The sequence below is a fragment of the Sceloporus occidentalis genome, unplaced genomic scaffold (assembly GCF_023333645.1).
Source record: "Sceloporus occidentalis isolate IW3139 unplaced genomic scaffold, rSceOcc1.0.p SCAF_9, whole genome shotgun sequence".
Taxonomy (NCBI): Eukaryota; Metazoa; Chordata; class Lepidosauria; order Squamata; family Phrynosomatidae; genus Sceloporus; species Sceloporus occidentalis.
Window position 1 is genome coordinate 12,245,913 of NW_028316989.1, and position 21,210 is coordinate 12,267,122.

Consider the following 21,210-nt stretch of genomic DNA (forward strand, 5'->3'; position numbering starts at 1 on the left):
GGGTTTTCTCCGGGTTTCCTGGTTGTTCCAGAAACATCAATGAGAAAAGGAGCAGTAAAGTGACCTTTTCAAAATAAATTGGATCACTTTTGTGCCGGCGTAAGTGTCTGTAAGTTTGCAGGTTACACAAATCTTTACGCTGTCAGGTGCAAAAGAAGATAATCTCAGCTGCACAGAGAAAGAACCTAAGATAACTGTATTACTCTCAAGGCTTTGGATAATGTCTCTAACCGGTTGTGTTTGGGATGTGATAATAAACTCGTCCAAACTGCCTGCTATTAACATAGTGAAGAAATTGAGGAGGAGGCTTTGCGACTTCTTTTTACCTAGTATCTTGTTACAAACAAATAACTATTAAGTAGCATTAGCATTGGCCCTACATATCCACGGATCCTTTACCCATGGATTCAATAGTCCAGATTCTCTGCTTTGTCAGATATGCTTGTCCTTAGATGAGCATTTCCTTTCTCTCATTGAATGCATGATACTTTTTAAAAAGCCAGTTTACCTTTTCCAGATACTTAGTACAGATGCTTTTTAGACTTTCTCAATTACCTCCCAGATGTCTAATTCTAGTGATGAGTTACTCCAGTGTTTTTGGTTTAACTCAATCCAGTTTATTGCACAACATTTTGACATAAGAAGAGAATCGGCCTCCCTTGCCATCAGTCCAGGTGACAAAGAAGGCACATACTGTACAGATGTTCTCAAATGCTATTTACAAAGTGGGTGAATGGTCAGACATGATCCAGGGGCAGCCCTACCATTAGGCAAAATGAGATGGCTGCTCTAGGAAGTGAGTTTGGAAGAGAAACAGAAAACTGCATTGGATCCCATTCAGGAGAAATGTGGGATATAAATCAGATAAAGAAATAATACACCTCATTTCCTGAACAGGAAACAGGCATTTTCTGTTTTTTGCTCAACAGCTTTTCTGCACACACACACAAAATATTGTCATTTTCTGTGTAGAAAATGCTATCTTCTTCTTTAAAATGGGCACCTTGTTTTGCACAGAATAAGTTGAGAACTGCAAAGGTTCTCATCTATCTAGGAGTCTCCTTGTCAGGATTTTCTGACACTCGTCAAACTCATTTTTCATCCATTTTCCAAATACTTTTAAAATATTTCCATCATTATCATTGTTATCTGTCAAGGAATCCCCTTTTCATAGCATCTTGAAATTTAATTTCTCCTACTGGGGGGAAAAAGTGAAGCAAAGAATGGCCCCCATGAACAATCTCCATCTCCCTTGGACTTTGGGGGTCTTCTCTAGAGGGTGAGTATGTACAAAGGAAAAGGGTTTAGTTGCCTGAGCCAGGCTCTTTTGTGCTAAAATGGAGAAGGAAGCTGAAGTTGGCCATGCAAGTGCAGAACTGGGGAAAAGGGAGGGAAACTGGATTAAAGGCCTGGTAAAGGATCATCCCTAACAATTATTAGTCTTTACCTCGCCTCTTCAAGTTTGGAGCCCTAAAAACTGTTACTTCCTCTTCCTCCTTCCTTTTCCTCTTCTTCTTCTTTTTGAATTGGCATGCATTATAAGACCAACATTTTAAAGGTGTGTGTACACAAGTCACTTAGGAGCAAGGGCACATGCCTCTGTTTATTCATAGCTAAGGCGGGCAGTCGAAGGTGGAATACACAACTCTGCTAAGCAAGTATCACACCTCGGTAATTACATAGATACACACTGACCAGTCTTGAGAAACACTTGGAAGTCACCAGGATTACGTGAGGCATGATTGGGAACAACAATAGCAAATGTACCCCAGATCCTGACCCTCTGCCATTAAAATGCATGTCAGCAAGCCTCAAGGAGACTCATTGAATGCCACTGCCTGGCTGGCCCGTCTATGGGGCAAGTCCCGGCATGCCTCAGGCATACTGCCAGATGGACCACAGAGTGCCCAATGTGAGGCTGTAAGCCAACACGGCTACCAGGTAGGCCCGGAAGAGAAGCACATCCAGGACGTATCCCACTTGCAACCATTCCCGGGCAATGTCACGGAATTCATCCCGCTTCTCCAGGAACTGGCGGATGGATGATATCTCCTGGAGGATGTTTTCCACCACGAGCGAATTCTCCCCCTGCGACTGAGTTGATGCACTTGTCCCTCCTTCGTAATCACGGATGTTCTCGGAGTTGTAGTGGTTCAGTTTGGCTAGAAGGACCAGACGGAAAGGCTTGTAAGTAAAGGAGAAGCAGCTATGGGGGATGTGTTTGAAATCAGGGTCTCCAGCTGAGAGTCAAAGCCAAGGGCTGGTTCATAGCTAAACATCATATATACATTTCCTGACACATGAAAATGCACTTTTCTATCCATGCCATAACAACTTTAAGGAGCCAGTGTGCTGTAGTGGTTGGATTGTTGGACTATGACTCTGGAGACCAGGGTCTGATTCCCAGATTGGCCATGAAACCCACTGGGTGACTTTCAGCAAGTCACATACTATCAGCCTCAGGGGAAAGCTATGGCAGACCTCCTATGAAGAAATCTTTCCAAGAAAACCCCACAATAGGTTCACCTTAGGGTCTCTATATGTCGAAAATTGCTTGAAGGCACACAACAAACATAACATTGGTATTCATATTTGTGAAAGTGGGATGCCACAAGTGTAACAATTGCCCATTCTCGGATGATGCATCAGGTTAGTGTTTGTCAGTGCCTTCAATGTACCACTTGATTCACCATTCCAAGGGTGTAGCTATTGTGGGGAGCTGGGACAGGAGAATAGGAAGCTCCAGGGAATCTTCGGATCTATGTTTGCAAAATATTGTACACAGATTTTTGCTTACTGCTTTGAAACATGTGCACAAACAAACCACATGTTTTTGGTGCAGATAATTTTGAAGAAAAAAGCCCCGATTTTAAAAAAAAATCATGAAATGAGCAATAACTGTCACACTCTCACCCAGTGGGGACAAAGCTTTGGAGATAATTTGTCTTTGCATGCAAGAATAACACAAAAAATCAATTTCATCTTGCATGGGCATCTTGTTTTGGGACTCCGAGGTTGCTCTTACCTGTGCTGTCATTGTTCTCCATGCTCCTGGAGATGTCAGAGCTCTGTGTGCGGACTGGGCAGAAGGTGTGCCTATCTTGGATGCAGAGCAAGATGGTGGCTCGCTCCAGGACCCAGCGCTTGACCCACTCGGGGACGTGGGGCTGCAGGTCCTGCTTGTGTACCAGACGCACAATGAGGATGGTCTCAGTCAAGCTGATGACCAACAGGGCCATGCATACCACAAAATAGACCCCTGTAAAAAGGAAAGCAAGGCCTTCAGCAAAGGCAGTTTCTTGGCTAGACCCTCCCTTCTCCCCTCTCCTCATTCCCTACCAGTGCCTCCCTCATTTTGGCTCATCAAAACTCCCTTTTGAGCCAACCCAGGATTTGCTGAGTCCTGTCAAATATACCAATCTATTTCTAGCTGGAATTGAAGGTTCTCGTGATAATAACATCCAAAGCCTTAACCAGCTTGGGACAATGATGCTTGAAGGAATGCCTCTTCCTATATATGGCCGCCTAGGGACTGAGGTCTGCTGGGGGTCCCTCTTCTGTCTCCGACTCATGGAAAAAACCACTGTATGAGGATGTGTGGATATCACTACACAAACCATTGCTTTTCTCAGAGGTTGCACAAAGGTGGCATCTATTCTGGGCTGATGCTGAAATATGCCATTGCTTAGGAAGTTCTGCCGTTGCGCCCCTCCACTCCAAGTGAGTGTAGAGTTCAATCAGTTGTTGCATGACAGGAGTGTTCACACATGTCATGCTCATTATGCAATCACCAACTGCATCATTCAGTCCCACAGTGTAACTACACGCAATAATGAACAAGAGCTCAGCCATGGACTGGCCTTCAGGAAAGACAGGGAGTCAGCTGTGTCCCACCACAGGTTCCCCAGCCAAAACCCTTAGTAAATAAAGAGAAAGGAACTTTTGCAAAAAGAAATGGAAAGGCACTCCCAGCAAGTCTGGCAACTGCCAGAGTGCATCTGACTGTCTCTGATCTCACAAGTAGAGCTGCAATGCCTATGTACATACACAAGATCTCCTGCACCTAATAATGCACTGTTGACTTTTTACACACCTTCAGCCATTAATACCTCTGAAAGTGCAACTAATCTTACCAATGAGCGGAGTCCCGATGGCGGTGGCTGGCAGAGTGTCAGAGACAATGATGAGGAAAACAGAATAGCCCAGGAGCAGGGTGATCTTGAATGAGACCCTCTCCCCACTGTCTGGAGGGAGGTAGAACCCCACAATGTCCATGACCATCAGGAAGATGCTGGGCAGCAGTAGGCTAACAGCGTAAAAGAGCGGGCGCCTCCGGATGACCACCTGCCGGGATATAAAGAGGCACATGGAGCCTTGGCAGGAATGGGTGCTATCTTGGGACATTCCCTAATAGCTGGCTGGCTCCCTGTCAGATCCATTAAGGCTCAGTGAATGCTTCCCCTTCTGGTATGAAAGGACTCAAGCCAAGAGCCCCATTTGGCACTAAGTCGCTTCCTGGGTTCTTTCGAGATGGACGTTACTACCCACTTCTTATTTATGCCCTGTGCTTTCTGAGATACTATGGTCAGACTTTTGGACTATCACTCCCAGAATCTCCACAGCCCCTGGGAGCTGTGGTTCAAAACAACAACATTTGCAAGTGGCGTCTTTTCTCTCCTGGAAGAGGAGAGGATGTCTCATTGTTCCTGCCCCCCGTCATCTGTTATTACACCACACAATGGAAAGGAAGAACCCTCAAAGATCCATTCCTTTGAAGGAATCAGAGCATCACAGGGATAAGATTCAGGAAACAACAAGATAAAGAGTCTTCCAAGGATGTGATACAGTTTTTGCAAAAAGCAGAATATGAAGAGGAGAGTTTCCAGCCAGAGGCCAATTGAATCCAATTGCTAATGCTAACTAGAGTCAACACATTGAATCAATAGGGTTTTCATACTTATTGGCTCACCATTCAATGACTGAATCAATGGGTCTGCTTTAGTTGGCACTAACCAAGAAGGTCCAGCCCCACAAAGGGCATCGGGCTGCATACCTTTGTAGAAAATAGTAAAGAGACAAGCTCCACATGCTCTGAGATGGTCAAGTCACATGCTCTCAGCCTCAAACAATGGCAATAGCAAACCTCCTCAGAACAAAGCTTGCCAAGAAAATCCCATGAAAGCATCGCCTAGTCGGAGATGACTTGAAGGGACACGATAACAACAGGCAGTCTTCTACCATGACTGGGATGTCCCACCCTGCATCATATGCCCAACTCCTATTTAATTTCTCTCATCCTCTGCACCTGCACTGAACTTTCTGTTCTCTACTTCCACCCCACAACTTCTTTCTACAGCGAGAACCATTCCCTCAGCTGATGACTTACAAAGAACTTCATCTCCGCATAGGAATCACTGTCCCCCACACTGAATTCTCGGAATTGGCTGAGTACATGCAGGAGTTCCCATTCCCCTTGGTTCATGAAGACACTCTTGTCGTGTTTCACTTCCTCTGGGCTCCGCCACAAGGAGATGTTGATGTCTCGGACTGAGGAGGAAGAACAGCCAGGTAAGATGGTGGACTGTGAAAATGAGATAATAAGCATAACAATAATGACAACAACAAGAGCAACAGCAGCTTAAACCAAGGAGTTGAGAAATCGATGCCTTTGCCAATCATAGGTTTGCCCCAGCTAGAGAAGTCCCATTGAATCAATTGTTGGATGTTGACTGAACTTGTAGCTAAATCTCTTGGATTCAGTGTTGTTACTCTTGTTAGGGGCTACCAATATGATTCAGGCCAGAAACAATACAATGGGATATGAATTTATATTTGTGAACCAGCTTATCTCCTCTCATTCTCTCTCCCAGCATGCAAGATAAAGTCAACCGAACTCATAACATACTGTTATGTAGCCAGCTGGTGAAGGTCAAAGAGCAGTTCTGGACATCGAAGGGGAAGTTGTAGATGTCCAGGCTGCAGGCAGTTACGACCTGGACTGGCTTGAGGTTCCGGACTTCCCCATGATGGAGGATGTAAACGTAGGGAATATCGGGGGATTTGCCCACATCCACACTGCAGAAGATAGAAGGCAGAGAAACAGAAAGTCCAGGCAAAAATAACAGGGTTTGACTACATCAGAAACCATCAGTGTGACCCAGGAGCCAAACTCCTCCACTCCAGAAACCAATGTGGAGGTAGAATTTGGCATATCTTTGCAAAGCTGGGTCTTGGGGAAGGTCTGGATCTTCATGTCTCTTCTCTTCAACCATTTCTTCCCCCCGTTTTGGAAGAAGGTTGGGACATATGTGCAATAAATAAATAAACACAACTACACCATCGTCCCCTGCAACCTATTTTTGTTTAAAAGAAACCTTTTGAAATGGCACCTGATATGTGTTTTAACTTGGGGGGAAATTGTTATGAGAAGGAAATTTGTCCCACCAGCTCTGCAGAGGGGTATTTGGCAAGGTCCTGTTAATGGTAGCAACCAGATAGTTTGCAACAATAAATCCAATTCCCTGCTTGAGATCATGTCTCTCTTCTTCCAAACATGGGTTGATGCCTTTGCAGCTGTCCTGCCATTGTCTTTCTCCCTCCCTCCCTCCCTCCTTCTCTCCTTCCTCAACAAAGACTTCCTCGGGATATTTGGATCCCAGGCCCAACGCGGCCAAGGCAATTATGAGTGTTTATAATTTTCCACTACTGGAACCCTCCCAGATCCTCAGCCTTCTCCCCATCTGCAATGTACAGTTACACAGAGGACAGAGCCAGCTTTGAGCCAAAAGTGGGAAAGTGTTGCCAAGAATACCAAATGAAGAAAAACAAGGGGACAGCGGGAAGCAAGGATAATCTGCCTGTTTTCTCCCAACCCTTCCTCTACTCCCACAATGTGGAGGAGGGGAGACCCCCCCAAGAACCCACTTACAACTCATTGATCAGAATATCTGGCACCCAGATGGCATCGGTAGGAACAGACATCTGGGTGATGTTGTCAAAGTCCTGTGGATTCCATTGCAGAAACTCGTCGATCCATTGCTGCGGAAAAGAGGGAATAAGGGGTTTGAGCCAGGGCCAAATGCTGAAATGATTTTATTTTAATGGAAACAAGGACCCACCCACCCCCAATTCACAAATCATGCCTATTGGCCAACAAAAACACGCTTTATCCTCTCCAATCTTCCCCATTTTTCTCACCCCAATTCTCTTGATGTCCAAAGCCAGAGCATACACAAAAGTTACGTTTTGGAAAGAACCATGTTGGGGAGTGAGGAGATTTGGACATTGTAGGCCCAAAAGGTCATGTATTCAACTCCAAATGACCAATGTTTTAAATGTTCCTCAAACTATGAATGTGGTTAATGGATAGTCTCTTGCTTTGTGCATGGCCACTGCTTTGTGATATTGTGGTTGTAGTCCAAATGTCCAGAAGGTAAGGCTCAAAGTAAGGGAACCCCATAGTCTGCAGTGCCTGGCATAAGGGAGAATGCAGATTGACTTCCAAATAAAACCAAGCAATGAAAGAAGAGGCAGAGGGACTGTGAAAGAATGCTACAGAAAAGGTTAGATCCTATTGTAGACAAGAGTAGAGTCATTGAATCAATGGAACATCAGCAAGTCAATGCTTATTGTACATTTCCACCAAGTCGGACTACTCTTGTTCAGATGACCAACTGGATTTAGGTCAAACAACTGGTTGTCCTGGGATTCAAGGGAGCACTGTGGATGACACAGGCTCCATGGCGAACAAGTGATTGATCATTGGAGGACCAAGAAGAATGGGAAATTGGAAGCCCTGTTAGTAAAAAGATGGAGTCTCCTTCTTACCTGTCTGTACCAGATATACGTTGTCAGGACCTGGTTTTTTTCATCCTGTCAAAAACAACAACAGAGATCAAGTTGGTGAAACAGAGGGTCTGCTTCATTCATGCACCTTCTTGCATTGGGTTGGGAGGAAGGGAGATGGCTTAGCAGAACTCTGAACATATCCATGGCTTAGTAGTAGACTTCCTGCTTTGACTACAGAAGATGACAGCTTCAGTCCCTGCCATTTCTAGGTAAAAGGGTCATAGTAACAAGACCGAAGGTGGAAAACTCTACTAGCGCACTTGGGGAGTGGTTGCTAGTCATCATAGAATTATAGGATCATACAGTTGGAAGGGATCCAGAGGGTCTAATCCCCTGGTACTCACTGCTAAAGAACCTGAAATGTAGGGTGCATCTACACTGTAGAAGTAATGCAGTTTGGCAGCACTTTAACTACCATGGCTCCATCCTACAGAACACTGGGATTTGTAGTTTTGTGAAGGACCAGCACTCTTTGGCAGAGAAGGCGAAAGACCTGGTAAAACTGCAAATCCCATTATTCCATAGGATGGAGCTACAGCACTTAAAATAGTGTCAAACTGCATTGTTTCCTCAGTGTAGATGCACTTATGGCCATCCGACTTCTGTTTAAAAGCCTTTAAAGGAGGAAAGTGTTATAGACAACACTGGCCCTAACAGACCAGTGGTCTGGTTTGTTATAAGGCAACTTGTGTATTCGTATTAGGCAGACTCAGACACAGTGACCTAATTCCAGTCGCTAGTCTCAATTAAATTAGACCTGTTAAATCAATAAAAATTACACAAGTGTTCTCTTAATAATGTTTCACTGATTCAATAGATCGACTATATTTGGACTAAGAACTGGATCTAAGCCAGTGAGCATACACTAAATAGAGCCAATGGCTAATTCCAGATCTCCGCTTGTAATATGATTATGTTTCCAAACACCTATTGCCATGCTTAGCATTATATATATATATATAGACACGCCTTCGGTATATATGTAAGTGGAAGGTGAAGAAGTTACATTTTCAGACTACAACTCCAAGAATCCCCCTACCAGCATGGAGAATGGGCCAGGAACCTTTGTTGTTGCTTTACATTGGTGCAAATGTTGTTATACAAGAGGTTACCTTTTCTCAGAGGTTGCACAAGGGTGGTATCCTACTCAGGGTTGCACAATCCCTACTATACCAAAGCGAGATGCTTGGCTTTGCATCAGGGACCAAGAGGAGAGGTGAATCCTCCTACAGCTGCTCTATAGCAATGTTTTTGGTGATGGGAAAACTTTCAGAAATTTTCAACACAAAAAAGTCTTCTCTTTCAAGGCTAATGGTTGAAAAATAGTCTAAATCTCACATCATTTCACCCAGCAGGGAGAAAGCTTTTAGCAATTTTTGCTCTTGTGGGAGATAATGAAATGCATGAGATTGCCATTCCAAATTATGGCATGCTTATCCTCATCCACATTACTGTACTATCCTTCTCACTAACCAGGGATGTAGCTACAAAGTGGGGGAGCAAACTAAGGGCATTTCCCCCAAAATAAGAATTCAGCTCATCCCCATAACCTTTTTCTCCAGTCTCCAAATTCCTACCATTGCAGAGAGCAAGAGATGCAAAATTGTTCACACTTAGAACTCCTGGCATTCCCTTGGTCTCTGTTGTTGTGGTTGTGTGTTTTCAAGTCATTCCCGACTTACGGCTACCCAAAAGAGGACCTATCATGGGGTTTTCTTGACAAGATTTGTTCAGAGGAGCTTTGCTGTGGCCTTGCCCTGAGACTGAGAGAGTGCAACTTCCCCAGGGTCACCCAATGGGTTTCCATGGCAGAGTGAGACCTCGAATCCTGGTCTCCAGAGTCCCAGTTCAACACTCAAACCACTATGCCATGCTGGTCACTGCGCCTACCCCTTTTTTCTGGATGCCTAAACTCTGTTTCTAGACAAGTTGTAAGTTAATTTTTAGCAATGCTAAAAATTTGGGGACCGAAGGAAAATTGCATGGGAGGGCAGAATTCTTATTTGGAGCCAACACCCCCATTTTGTGTGTCCCCCCCCCCCAGCACCCCATAGCTACATCTTGTGAGTTTTTATGCCCCGGGAGTTTCTGGGAGCTTTAGTCCAGAAAAACAACTTGTCCAGTATCTGCATCTAAAGCACAGACTGTGTAAGTGATGCTTTAGAGCTGAACTGATATTGGTCCACAGTTAGCAACTGACAGCTCTTCAGCTGAAGAAAAAGAAAAGGAGGATTTTGGAGAGATTCTGGGAAGAGTCTCAGAACAAAAGCAAAATTCACAAACAAGGCTCTTCTGTTGTGGCAATCTCTATGGAGACCAACTTCTCTAAGCTCTCAGCCAGGGAGGCTAGATACATCACAACTCCCCCGCAAATTGGAGAGGTTTCTCTGAATGTTTGCGGATCGGGTCTGTGGCCCCATCGATCCACACTTAACCACTGAAGCCCAAGAGCTTTGGAGCAAGGAATAAGGACCTACCACGCTCAGAATGGCATAGATCATGACATCGATGGCCACGTTAGTGGTCTTCCTCCAGTTCCGGACGGGACGGACCCCCTTCTTGTAGTTGGTGAATAGATAGTCAGAGAGCTGGCGGAGGGCGGACTTGCTTGTGTTGACAACTTTGCTGGCAATTTTCGGAGGAGCTGGGAAGCAAAACGATACGGTTCACACTGGGAATGCTTTCTTGGCATTTGCTTTTCTCGATGAATCAACATCGCAATCTCCTAACATGACCTTTTTCCCCCCAGATCCCTACAAAAATAGTTTACAATGTCAATCCGTATGTATTCAATCAGAGCTTAGGAGAAGAAATCCATGTTTTGGACTGCAATTCCCTAAATTCTTCAGACAGCATGGCCAAAATAGAAATTTTTGCAAGCTGTCTTCTCACAAGTAAGTGGTGATTGGGATTGCACCCATATTGCTTCTAAAGTAAACTCTGGTGTAAAAGTCCTAAATTTTAGTGACACTTGCCATGCAGTTAAAAAATAATACTATCTGTATGTGTTCCAAGCTCTTCTGTTCTCTTTGTTTTTTTCTGGCTCCTCACCTTTAACATCTGCTAAACATTCAGAAATCAAATAGGTGGAACTTTTCAGGCTGGGTCTCCTTGTGCAACATATTTCAGCCATTATTATTATTATTATTATTATTATTATTATTATATTTGTTTATTCCCCGCTCTTTTTCCAGAACTGGAACTCAGAATGGCTCACAGCGTTGAAAAAAATACAGTTAAAAACATAGAAAAGTGATACATTCAAACAGCCCTTGTGTTTGCAAGTGTACAAGGCAAACTCCTGTTGTTGTTCTGCCGTTGTCTGAAGAATTCTTGTTCTTGGCTCCAGTGTCATAGGGGCACTCAATCTCCATGAGTCTTAAAATGAAATTTAAAGGAGATCTCCGAGGTGCTGGAATGTATCCCTTAAATCAGTCCAGTACCTTGGAGAAATCCACTGGAGGCTCAGGCTGAAACTTATAATGCATTCACTACCTGGACTAACATGTGATTCTCTGGCTACCTCTGCACCCCTATTGAAGGTGTACCCCTCACTTATACCTTTATCTGGAAACTTGGCTGTCTGCTTGACTGAACCACTGTACCTCACTGCCCCTCTGTCTTGGCATTAATAGCAGAACAATTCACTTTTGATGCAACTTGGTCCTCCATGTCAACTCTTGGCAAGGAAATTAGCAAAAAGCCAAGCCGCACTATGAGCTCCTTTGTGGCTGCCACTAGTGCCTGCAATGTGATGTGCCTCCCGTACATGACTCCTTAACACTGGGGCACAATTCACGCTTCTCAAGCAGGCCCTAATTGGAATAGATCTGCCCATACTTGGGGGCAAGCAGCCTCCGAGAAGGCTTTTCATGCAGACCCCTCTGCCTTTTCGCACTGCCTTATAATTCCTCTAAGCTGGCTGGGCTCACGAGTGCCAGGCAGCTGGAGAGAGAGAAGATGGAGAAGGGCAGAGGAGAAAGAGGAAAAACAAATTAGGGATGTCTCGGCAGAAAGCAGGCTGGCTTCCTAACTGCACGGCAGGCGCTGCCTTTGTCTCGTCCAAATGGCCCTTAAAGAGCCAACTGGCGTGTGGTGGCAAATGCTATGTCTGCCCAGCCACTGGCTGCAGCATCTGGCTGCTGGACTTACTGGCTTTGCTGTTGCTGGGATGGGATGGAGGGTTTTAGTGCTGTAAAGTATGGCCCTTGCTATAAAGTATGATCCTGTAAAGCAGTGATGGTGAACCTTTTACACACCGAGTGCCCAAACTGCAACCCAGACCCCACTTATTTATTGCAAAGTGCCACATCCCTCTGGCTTTCTAGTAAGAAACTCTGGCAAACTCTGTGCTAGGGCGACAGCATGTGTGCCCACAGAGAGGGCTCTGAGTGCCACCTCTGGCACACGTGCCATAGGTTCGCCATCTGTAAAGTATTGCCCTTGCACAAGGAGATGCAGCCTGAAAAATTCCACCTATTTGATTTCTGAATGTTTGGCAGATGTTAAAGGTGAAGAGCCAGACAAAACAAAGGGAACGGAAGATTGATTCTGCAATACTGATTCACATCATGGCCAAATATTAATGGTGGGTCACAGAAAGCATTATTTTGTATTTAGAAAGCCAGTGCAGCATAATGGTTTGAGGTGAGCCTATGACTCTGGAGACCAAGGTTCGATTCCAAGTTTAGCTGTGAAACCCATTGAGTGACCTTGGCCAAGTTACATGTTCTCACCCTCAGCGGAAGGCCATGGCAAACCTCCTCTGAACCAATCTTGCCAAGAAAACTCCCTGATAAGTTCACCTTGGGGTGTCCATAAGTCAGAAATGATTTGAAGGCACACAACAACAACAACAACTATCCTAAAGGCAACTGATCCTGTCTGATCTTGAAAGCTAAGCAGGGTCAGCCCTGGTTAGTACTTGAATGGGGGCCCATCAGGGAATATCAGGTGCTGGAGGCTCTATTTCAGGGGAAGGAACACTACCTTTAAGAACTACTTGCAGCAGAAACAGTATGAGAAATTCATGGGGTCGCCATTAGTTGACAGACAACTTGATGGTACATACAAACACATACGCATAGGAGGCACCAGATTGCATGTGATCTTGGAAACTAGGAAGGGTCGACTCTGGTTAGAACTTGGATGGGAGACCACCAATGAATACCAGGCACTGTGGGCTCCATTTTAGAGGAAGGAACTGGCAAAACCACCTCTCAATCTTCCTTGTCTAAGAAAACACTATTTGTCAAATTAGTACACTTACAGTCAATTAAAATAATCCCACTATTCTTAATGTTTTAAACTGTTTATTTTAACAGTTGGCTATTCTGAATACAGGGGATTAAATAACAAGTTGGAGAAGGGGGGCAGGAGGAGGTGTTTCTTCAACCCAAATTACTGACCCCCCCCTCCAAAAGATTACATCTCCTAGAAATGAAATGAATCCTCCCCTCTCTTACACCCCCGTATTTTCTTCATGCAACAGATGGGAGTGGGATCTCTAAAGAACCATTGACTAGGTTTGTTAGTTTTCCTACATCGCAAGAACACAAAAGATGTTGTTTGTCACTTAGAAAGGGCAAGAAGACAGATCATGCGGCTCTTGGAGCAGCCCTGGACTGACTCATGGCTGGAAAGCATCCGCCACCAAGTTGAGGGAGGTGAATCCCAGTTAACTCCTCTCTCCACATAAATGAATCTCATTGCTATTTGACCATCGGGAACAATCTGGAATATGTCTAGAGATGGGCAACCAATATGAGAAAATGTCTGGAAAACAGTCTCTAAGAGGAATGTTTTCTGCTTCTCCAAAGACTAGGACACAAGAGAAGAGATTCCACCTAAATATTGGGAAGAGCTGGTTGACAATGGAATGGATTGTCTCAAGATGGAGTCCATCTTTGCAGATCTTTAAACAGAGGTTGGATGGACATCTTTCAGGAGTGCTTCAGTGGTGGATTCCTGTGGTCCCTCTCAAAATGGTGACAGGAAGTGACACCACCTGAGACCATTTTGAGAAGGATTGCAAATGAAAATCATGGTATTTGGGGATGTATGGGGTCCTGGGTGCTTGTGAGGACTGTTGGGGGTATTTCTATGTGGCTTTCTGTGTGGGTCCAAGAAAGAACATTCCTAAAAATCATAATGGTGATTTAAAATAAAATATTGTTGAGGTTGAGAGGGGGCTTTGGGGATCACAAAGCGAGGTCTGAAGGCCACTGTCCCCCATTAAACCGTCAGCATGGAGGCAATTGTCTCTTCTCTACGCAAGAAATCATAGAGTTGGAGAAGGTCAATTCAAATAATTTGGAGGGGGGCATGGTGTTGGAGTGCTTTGCCTACAAGGAAAGTCAAAAAATGCTGTCTGAGACCTTTTGTTGTTGCTTTTATTTAGGAGCAGAAAGAGGTCATGGAGAATGGTTTATAAAATTACATATGGAGTGGAGAAAGTGGATAAGAGATTGCCCTCAATCCCAGCCCTAGAACTTGGGGTCATCCAATTTAATTGATTGGCAGGAGGTTCAGGAGAGATAGGAGAACATTTGGTTTGGATGTGGAATTAATTTACAGAATACTCAGCCACAAGGCCTGGAAGAGGCTTTTGAAAAAGGTCCCATGCATCACATCATCGATATGGAAAATCTTGTGTCCGGAGTCAAGTCTGCCAGTGGATCCCAAATCCCTCAGAAAGAATTGTCACTTTCTCACCATATTTGTGAGCATCCTGGGTGATCCTAAACAGCTGCTTTGGGGAGAGGATTCTGGACCTTTGGCTCCTCTTAGGCATTGGACTATGTGACTCTGGAGACCAGAGTTCAAATCCCACTCAGGTATAAAAACCCACTGGGTGACATTGGGCAAGTCACACACTCTCAGCCTCAGAGGAAGCAACGGCAAACCCTCCTCCTGAAGAAACTTGCCAAGAAAACCCTTATGATAGGTTTGCCTTAGGGTCGCCATAAGTCAAAAATGAGTTGGAGGTACACAAAAACAGCAACAAGGCTGCATCTGCACTGAAGAAATAATGCAGTAACACTGCAGTAATAGAATCCTGGGATCTGAAGTTTGTTGTGGCACCAGAGTTCTGTGACCGATATGGCTAAATGTCTCACAAAACTACAATACTGAGCCATGGCAGTTAAAGTAGTGTCATATCACATTATTTCTGCAGTGCAGATGCATCCTAAGATACTCAAGGTTCCTAATTGGTCTGGCCACTGTCTTGCTGGAAATATGCCACACTTAAGGAGCCACTGGAAGAAATGTTATATCTACCCATAAATCATTCTAAAGGGAGACATGGAGAAGGATACCATGAAACAGAGCTTGGAAAGGTTCCTTTTGGAAGACAAAGAAATCCCAGGATCAAGGGTCATGTTGGTTGGGGAGTTCTAAGCATCACCACAATCTTAAAAAGGAACTTCCTCATGCTCTTCTTCACAATTATCTTCTGCCACCTCCCATGAAACCAGCAAGGTCTTCCAGGCCCTTTCATTCCCACATTTTGAGCCTCCTTCTCCAGAATACTGATGGAGTCATAGTTTATTCTAGGGATGTGCAGACCTAGAATGGCCTCCCAGTGATAGACATGTTCAAAATTTGTCTTGAGAAGGTAACAGCACAATACTCTCCATGCTCCGCCGTCGGCACTTTCACCAACCTGTTCCCACCTCTTTGCAAACACAACGCTTCCTAATGAACAGATGATCATTAGCTAGGGATGCCTTGTGCTATCATGAACAGGCTGTTCCTCCTGACACCTTCCATGTTTGCCAAGAATTATGGCTCCCCATCCTTCTCAGGAACAAGGTACGCCAGACTGGGTTACCCAAATTTACTGGGCTTGGATGAAAAATTCACAAACTGTGTACAGTCTGTGAGTGGTTTTAATGGTTTTGTCCTCCATAATTCTGTGCAGAATTTTTCACTTTTTCAGGCTAGGTAGGATTTCGACTTAGTTGGTTTCAATACTAAGAAATCAGAAGCTGCAAGGAAAAAATCCTAGGAAGATACTGTCTTCTCAAAACTCTGGTTTCTTATATTAGGTAGAGAGCCTTGGTTGCAGTGATGGGTAAATATAGTCCATGGGCCACATGCTATTTTGGCCTTCAAGGCACCCTGGAAACCCCCAACTGCACCCCAATTTTTAAATATTTAAAATGGCCCAATTTGGGGGTTATATTTTTTGCCTAAAAATGGCCTAAAATGCCCCCAAATTACCCACAAAAGTTGTGACTTATGCCCACTCAGAACCCCATCTGGATGAAAAAGGCCACTCAATGGGTTTTCATGGCCAAGGCAGTATTTGAACCCTGATCTCCAGAGTCATAGCTTAGTACTCAAACCACTACTCCATGCTAGCTTTTAGTTTAATTTAGAACAACACAATCAACTTAGAACAACACCAATAGTAAAATGATTTCATAAGGTGAAAAGCTTATTAAATAGCCCGAAAAACCCACAAAAAACTACAGTTTAACTTTTGTTTTTAAAAGGCAGAATTCAAGAAAACCAGTTCAAACACTTCAGAGCAGCTGCAAACCAGGCACATGTGCAGTGGCTCTGTGCAAAACCAGTTAGACCTTGGAGAGTTCCCAGTCCACAGACAGGAAAGGAACCCAAGCACACTCCCCTCCAAACTTTCCCAAAAGTTTCCTTACCTTTGCTTTGCAACCTAGGAGCGAACAGGAGCAGGAGGAGAGAGATCCACAGACCAGAAGGAGCCATAGGTGGCTTTGGACAGAGAGGAGAAGAATCTGCCGAATTCCTTAGTTCTACCGAACGCAGCAAAGGGAGTGCCTTGCACCCTTTTCTCCGCTCCTGCCTTTGCCTCTGCAGAGAAATTAAACACAATTAAGGAGGCAGAGAAAGAGAGAGAGACTTCAACCCCCTCCTTTCTTGTTTCCCCCAAACTGTTAGATTTTTTCTTTTTAGAAATGCATAATTGATGTTGCAATCTCTTTCTCTCTCAATCTCTCTCTGCTGCCTCAAGTTTCAAGTAGAGAAAGGATTCAAAGATGTTCACCCACCCACCCATCCATCCAAGCTGATGTCATGCAAAACCAACAGGAATTAATACACATCCTTGTTGCATCTCTACAGCGTGGGGTGGAGGAGGAAAGGAGAAGGCCAGGGTGCCAATGTTGTCGATGCCATCTGTGTGAGGCTCAACCCAAGAGGCCTTCCATCACTTGAAACCCTTCTCCATCTCGACAAACTGATGGGGTTGTTTGAGTGATAATAGGTGCATTAATGTATCAAGTGTTGTGATAAGGACAGGACTGGGATCAAAGACCATCCCCGTTAGGAACGAAACACCCAACGTCTCAGCTACATGTTTTCGAAATCCGAGTCAGAGAATTGCTTGCGTCTCTCTGGAACAAAGTTTTGTTTAACAACAAAACCAAACACCAATAAGCATCAGAGAAGTGCAGATACACACACACATACACCCAAACAATATGCTTGCTGTGAAGTTGAAGGCTTTCACGGCTGGCATCTGTGGGTTTTTTGGGTTGTGTGGCTGCATTCTGGAAGACTGTGGCTGGCATCTTCAATAGGTGATGGCATGGAAGTATGTGGAGTATACATACCATGAAGATGCCAGCCACAGTGGCAGGTGAAATGTCAGAAATAAATTCTTCTGGAACACTGCAACCCAGCCCAAAAAACCCATAGAAAACTAAAAATATGCTTTGTTAACTGCCATCGAGCCAATCGTGACCCATAGCAACCTTATGGATGAGACCTCTCCAAGACCTCCGTTGCTCTGCTTAGTTCTTGCAAACTCATATTCATGATCTCTTTAATAGAATCCATCTATTTTGCATGCAGCCATCCTCTCTTTCTACTTCCCTCCACCTTTCCTAGCATTCCTGTTTTTTCCAAGGATTCATGCCTTCTCATGATGTGTCCAAAGTATGCCAACCTGAGTTTTGTCATCTTGGCTTCTAGGGAGATTTCTGGCCTGATCTGCTCCAGGACCCATTTGTTGGTCTTTTGGGCCATCCATGGGATCCTTAGCACTCTTCACCAGAACCACATTCCGCATGAGTTGATTTTCCTCCTATCTTCTTTCTTAACTGTCCATCTCTCACATCCCTCCATGGCAATAGGGAATACAATGGCTTGTAGGATTCTAACTTTGGTGCTCAGTTGTATATCATCCTTGCATTTTAGGATCTTTTCTAGTCCTGTCATAGCTGTCTTTCCCATTCTTAATCTTCTTCTGATTTCTCGGCTGCAGTCTCCATTTCTATCAGTGTTTAATCCCAGGTATGAGAATTCTTTTACTCTTTCTATTTCTACATTGTCTAATTCAAATTTGTGTAGGTTCCTCTGGGGTCATTATTTTTTTTTTGGGGGGGGGGGGGGGTTATGTCCAACAATAGGCCTGCCTTTGCACTTTCTTCCTTGATCTTTCTTAGTCGTTGTTCCAGGTCTGGGAGGTTTTCTGCTAGTATTATAGTGTCATCTGCATATCTCAGCTTGCTCATATTCCTTCTTCCTATTTTTACTCTTCCTCCTTCTGTGTCCAAGCCTGCTTTTCTTACAATATGTTCTGCATATAGGTTGAACACTTACAGTTACAATTACAATACATTTTAAAATTGCATATCTCTTTGGGAACCCTGGTGGGCAGGACTGTGATTGAAGAAGTCCTTTTTAATAAATAATAATGCTAATAATAATAATAAGCATTAAACCGTCATGTATTGTGCAGCCTGTCATTTCCCAGAACTGCAGTTGGAAAAGAATATTTTAAATGACAGATGATGTACTGTGGGGAATTTTATTTTTCTGAGTGTATTTTTAGCCTAAAAGCATTGCAAACCCACCTGCATTTGCAACTGATGGCAGAGGCAATTGCAGAGGCAATGGCTTTGGCCCAGGATCTGCCTCCTCTTGGCAAAAGAGCTCCACTTGCAGAAGATGCTCCTTCCAACATTTGAGGATTGAACCCACCTCCCCAAAACCACAGCTCACTCCCTTTTGGCAGTGTCCCCAAAACTGCTGTGTAGCAACATTGGGGGCTGTGAATCGGCTCCGGGTCTTAACCCGAACTATAAAAGAGCTATTGTGTCAATCGTGAAGAACTATGGATTGCTTTAAAGAAATGGCTGTGCCACAGTATTTGATTATCCCAATGTACTCAGGACAAGAGTCCACTTTTGGCACAGAACATGGAGAAACGCAATGGTTTCCAACTGGCAAGGCTGCATTTTATCACCGTCTGTTTAACTTGTATGCTGAACTTATCATACATAAAGTTGGATTAGACTCTGAGGAAGATGGCGTGAAAATTGGAGGAAGAAACATCAGCAATTTAAGATATGGAGATGACACCATACTGCTAGCAGAAGACTTGGAACTTTGTATGTCATTGCTATTTTCTGCTAGCAGTATGGTGTCATCTCCATATCTTAAATTGCTGATGTTTCTTCCTCCAATTTTCTCCAAATGCAGAAAACAGCAATGACTTAGAAGGTTACAAGTCTTCTGCTAGCAGTATGGTGTCATATATATATATATCCTTATTGGGAGGTGTTTTATTTTCATACTGCAGGGCTTTCTTCCTCCTCCATCTTCAATGTCAATTGACTAATTCCATTTGTTTCTGCATTTGTGTCTCTCCAGAAACTTCTTGCACTCTACTTCAAAACCAAAACTGCCTGCATTTTCCAAGTGTGTTTGCAAGCATCCTTTGCATCCAGAGCCCAGGCAAATACAATGGGTTGCTGGAGATGTGTAACAGGTTGTTGTTGTTGTTATCCCAAAAGCAACCCTGAGCAAACGAAACTAGGACGCTTCTTGTCTTTCCTTGTGACAAATACAGCTTAGGTTAGGTCCAGGCCATCTGAAAGATTGTATGCTTTTATATAAACCTACCCAAGTGGTCAGATCTTCGGGGAAAGGCTTTTTCTTGGTCCCATTGCCATGACAGAAATTGCTGTTGAGGACCCAAGAAAGAGGCAGCAGAGGAACAAATGGACCCCGCTCTGTTCCCTTTTCACCAGCAAACAAATATCTTTTTATTTAAACAGCCTTTCAGCTTTTAACTGGTTGGGGTAATGCAATGGGAAGGCGTCAATATGCTTTTAAATGTTTAAATTAATGCTTTTTTTTTGGGGGGGTATGCCTAATGCTTTTATAATTTTCATATTTCAGACTTTTCGGTGCATACTCTCTTGTTGTACGGGGTCAGCCGCTTTGGATCCCATGGGGAGAAAAGGAGGAAAAGAGAAAGACATATAATCAGATTAATTATATATTGTGACATCTTTCTCTTTCAGACAGAGCCATGATCAAGTTCTGGCGGTGGAGGGGTGTATACGGTGTGTCTGTGGTTTCCGTTCCTTCTCCCTTTCTTTGCCCCAAAGAGATGCCCTATAAATAAAGGGACTGTGGAATGGGCAAGAATAGGAGCCCTGGGCGACCGCAGCCGTGAAGGGTCAAATTGCATCAGATGGTGGCATTGGTGGAGTCACTTAAACAAGGTAAGAAATTAGCACATGGAGCCCTGATGAACTCACCCCTTGGCTGCTAACAGTTGGATCCTGGGGAAAGTGAGTGCAGAGCTGGTGCTAATTTGATTTCTCGAGTCTGTTAGCAGATGGGAAGGCCGCCTCCCGGCAAAGAGGAACACATCTCAAAGGCATTCACTTCTTATTGAGTCTTGATCACAAAAAGCAGGGAGAAGTCGAGGCAAAAATTGCTGCCTACAAGGTTGGCGGTGGGCATCATCGTTCTTAGAGGGTGCATCTACACTGTAGAAATAATGCAGTTTGAACCCAAGGATTATAGTTCTTGGATATCCTGCTGAATCAAAGCGACAGACATCAGTCTGATCCAGAATTACTCCACTGATCTTCAGATGCCCTTAATGCTCAAGACTCACTATATGGAGATCTCATGAGGCTTTTGGGAAGGGACCAGCACTTAGTGGTTCCATAAGCATATGCTTACAATTGTATCAGAACCATTGGTCCACTTATTCCAGTATTGGGAGTCACATCTATCCAGATTTCTAGGTGGGATTCCTTCCTAGTATGCTCTGGTGGTCTTTCTCATCCAAGGATTAACTGGGACCAGTAAAATCAGATGTATTCATGGTACTAGAGTAGAAGGTAAAAGTAGTGCTATGGATGCAGTAGGCTCCATGTAAATCCCCAGTTAGACTGGTAATGGGCAGTGGCTCTGGGACAATGGAAAACCACTCTCTGGTGGAGCAGATTCCAGCTTGATGGACTGACTTGGGTTGAAAGAAGGACATTGGGGGCACCCTATAGAATCCATGGAAGAAACAAGGCAAACATCTCAAGATGTTCCAAAAATGGGTGTTTGTTGGCAGAATTC

The 21,210-nt window shown here is 44.1% G+C and overlaps 1 protein-coding gene across 1 annotated transcript; it reads right to left on the reverse strand.

The window, feature by feature from the left end:
• Positions 1-594: 594 nt before the first annotated feature.
• On the reverse strand, positions 595-16,896 carry LOC149306913 (5-hydroxytryptamine receptor 3A-like). The gene is made up of 9 exons (XM_089537788.1): positions 16,515-16,896; positions 10,326-10,492; positions 7,828-7,872; positions 6,929-7,038; positions 5,906-6,075; positions 5,387-5,547; positions 4,134-4,344; positions 3,026-3,259; positions 595-2,162 (listed from the first exon to the last, which is right to left on the reverse strand). Exons 1-9 carry the CDS (start codon positions 16,579-16,581, stop codon positions 1,876-1,878), a joined length of 1,452 nt encoding a protein of 483 aa, XP_089393914.1. The 5' UTR covers positions 16,582-16,896; the 3' UTR covers positions 595-1,875.
• Positions 16,897-21,210: the final 4,314 nt, after the last annotated feature.

Coding starts and splice junctions, on each gene's coding strand:
- LOC149306913 (XM_089537788.1), bottom strand. CDS start 16,581: ATGGCTCCTTCTGGTCTGTGGATCTCTCTCCTCCTGCTCCTGTTCGCT. Junction 10,493..16,514: donor TCCTAGGTTGCAAAGCAAAG/GTAAGGAAACTT, acceptor TTTGCTTCCCAG/CTCCTCCGAAAATTGCCAGC. Junction 5,548..5,905: donor CACCAGCTGGCTACATAACA/GTATGTTATGAG, acceptor CTTCCTCCTCAG/TCCGAGACATCAACATCTCC.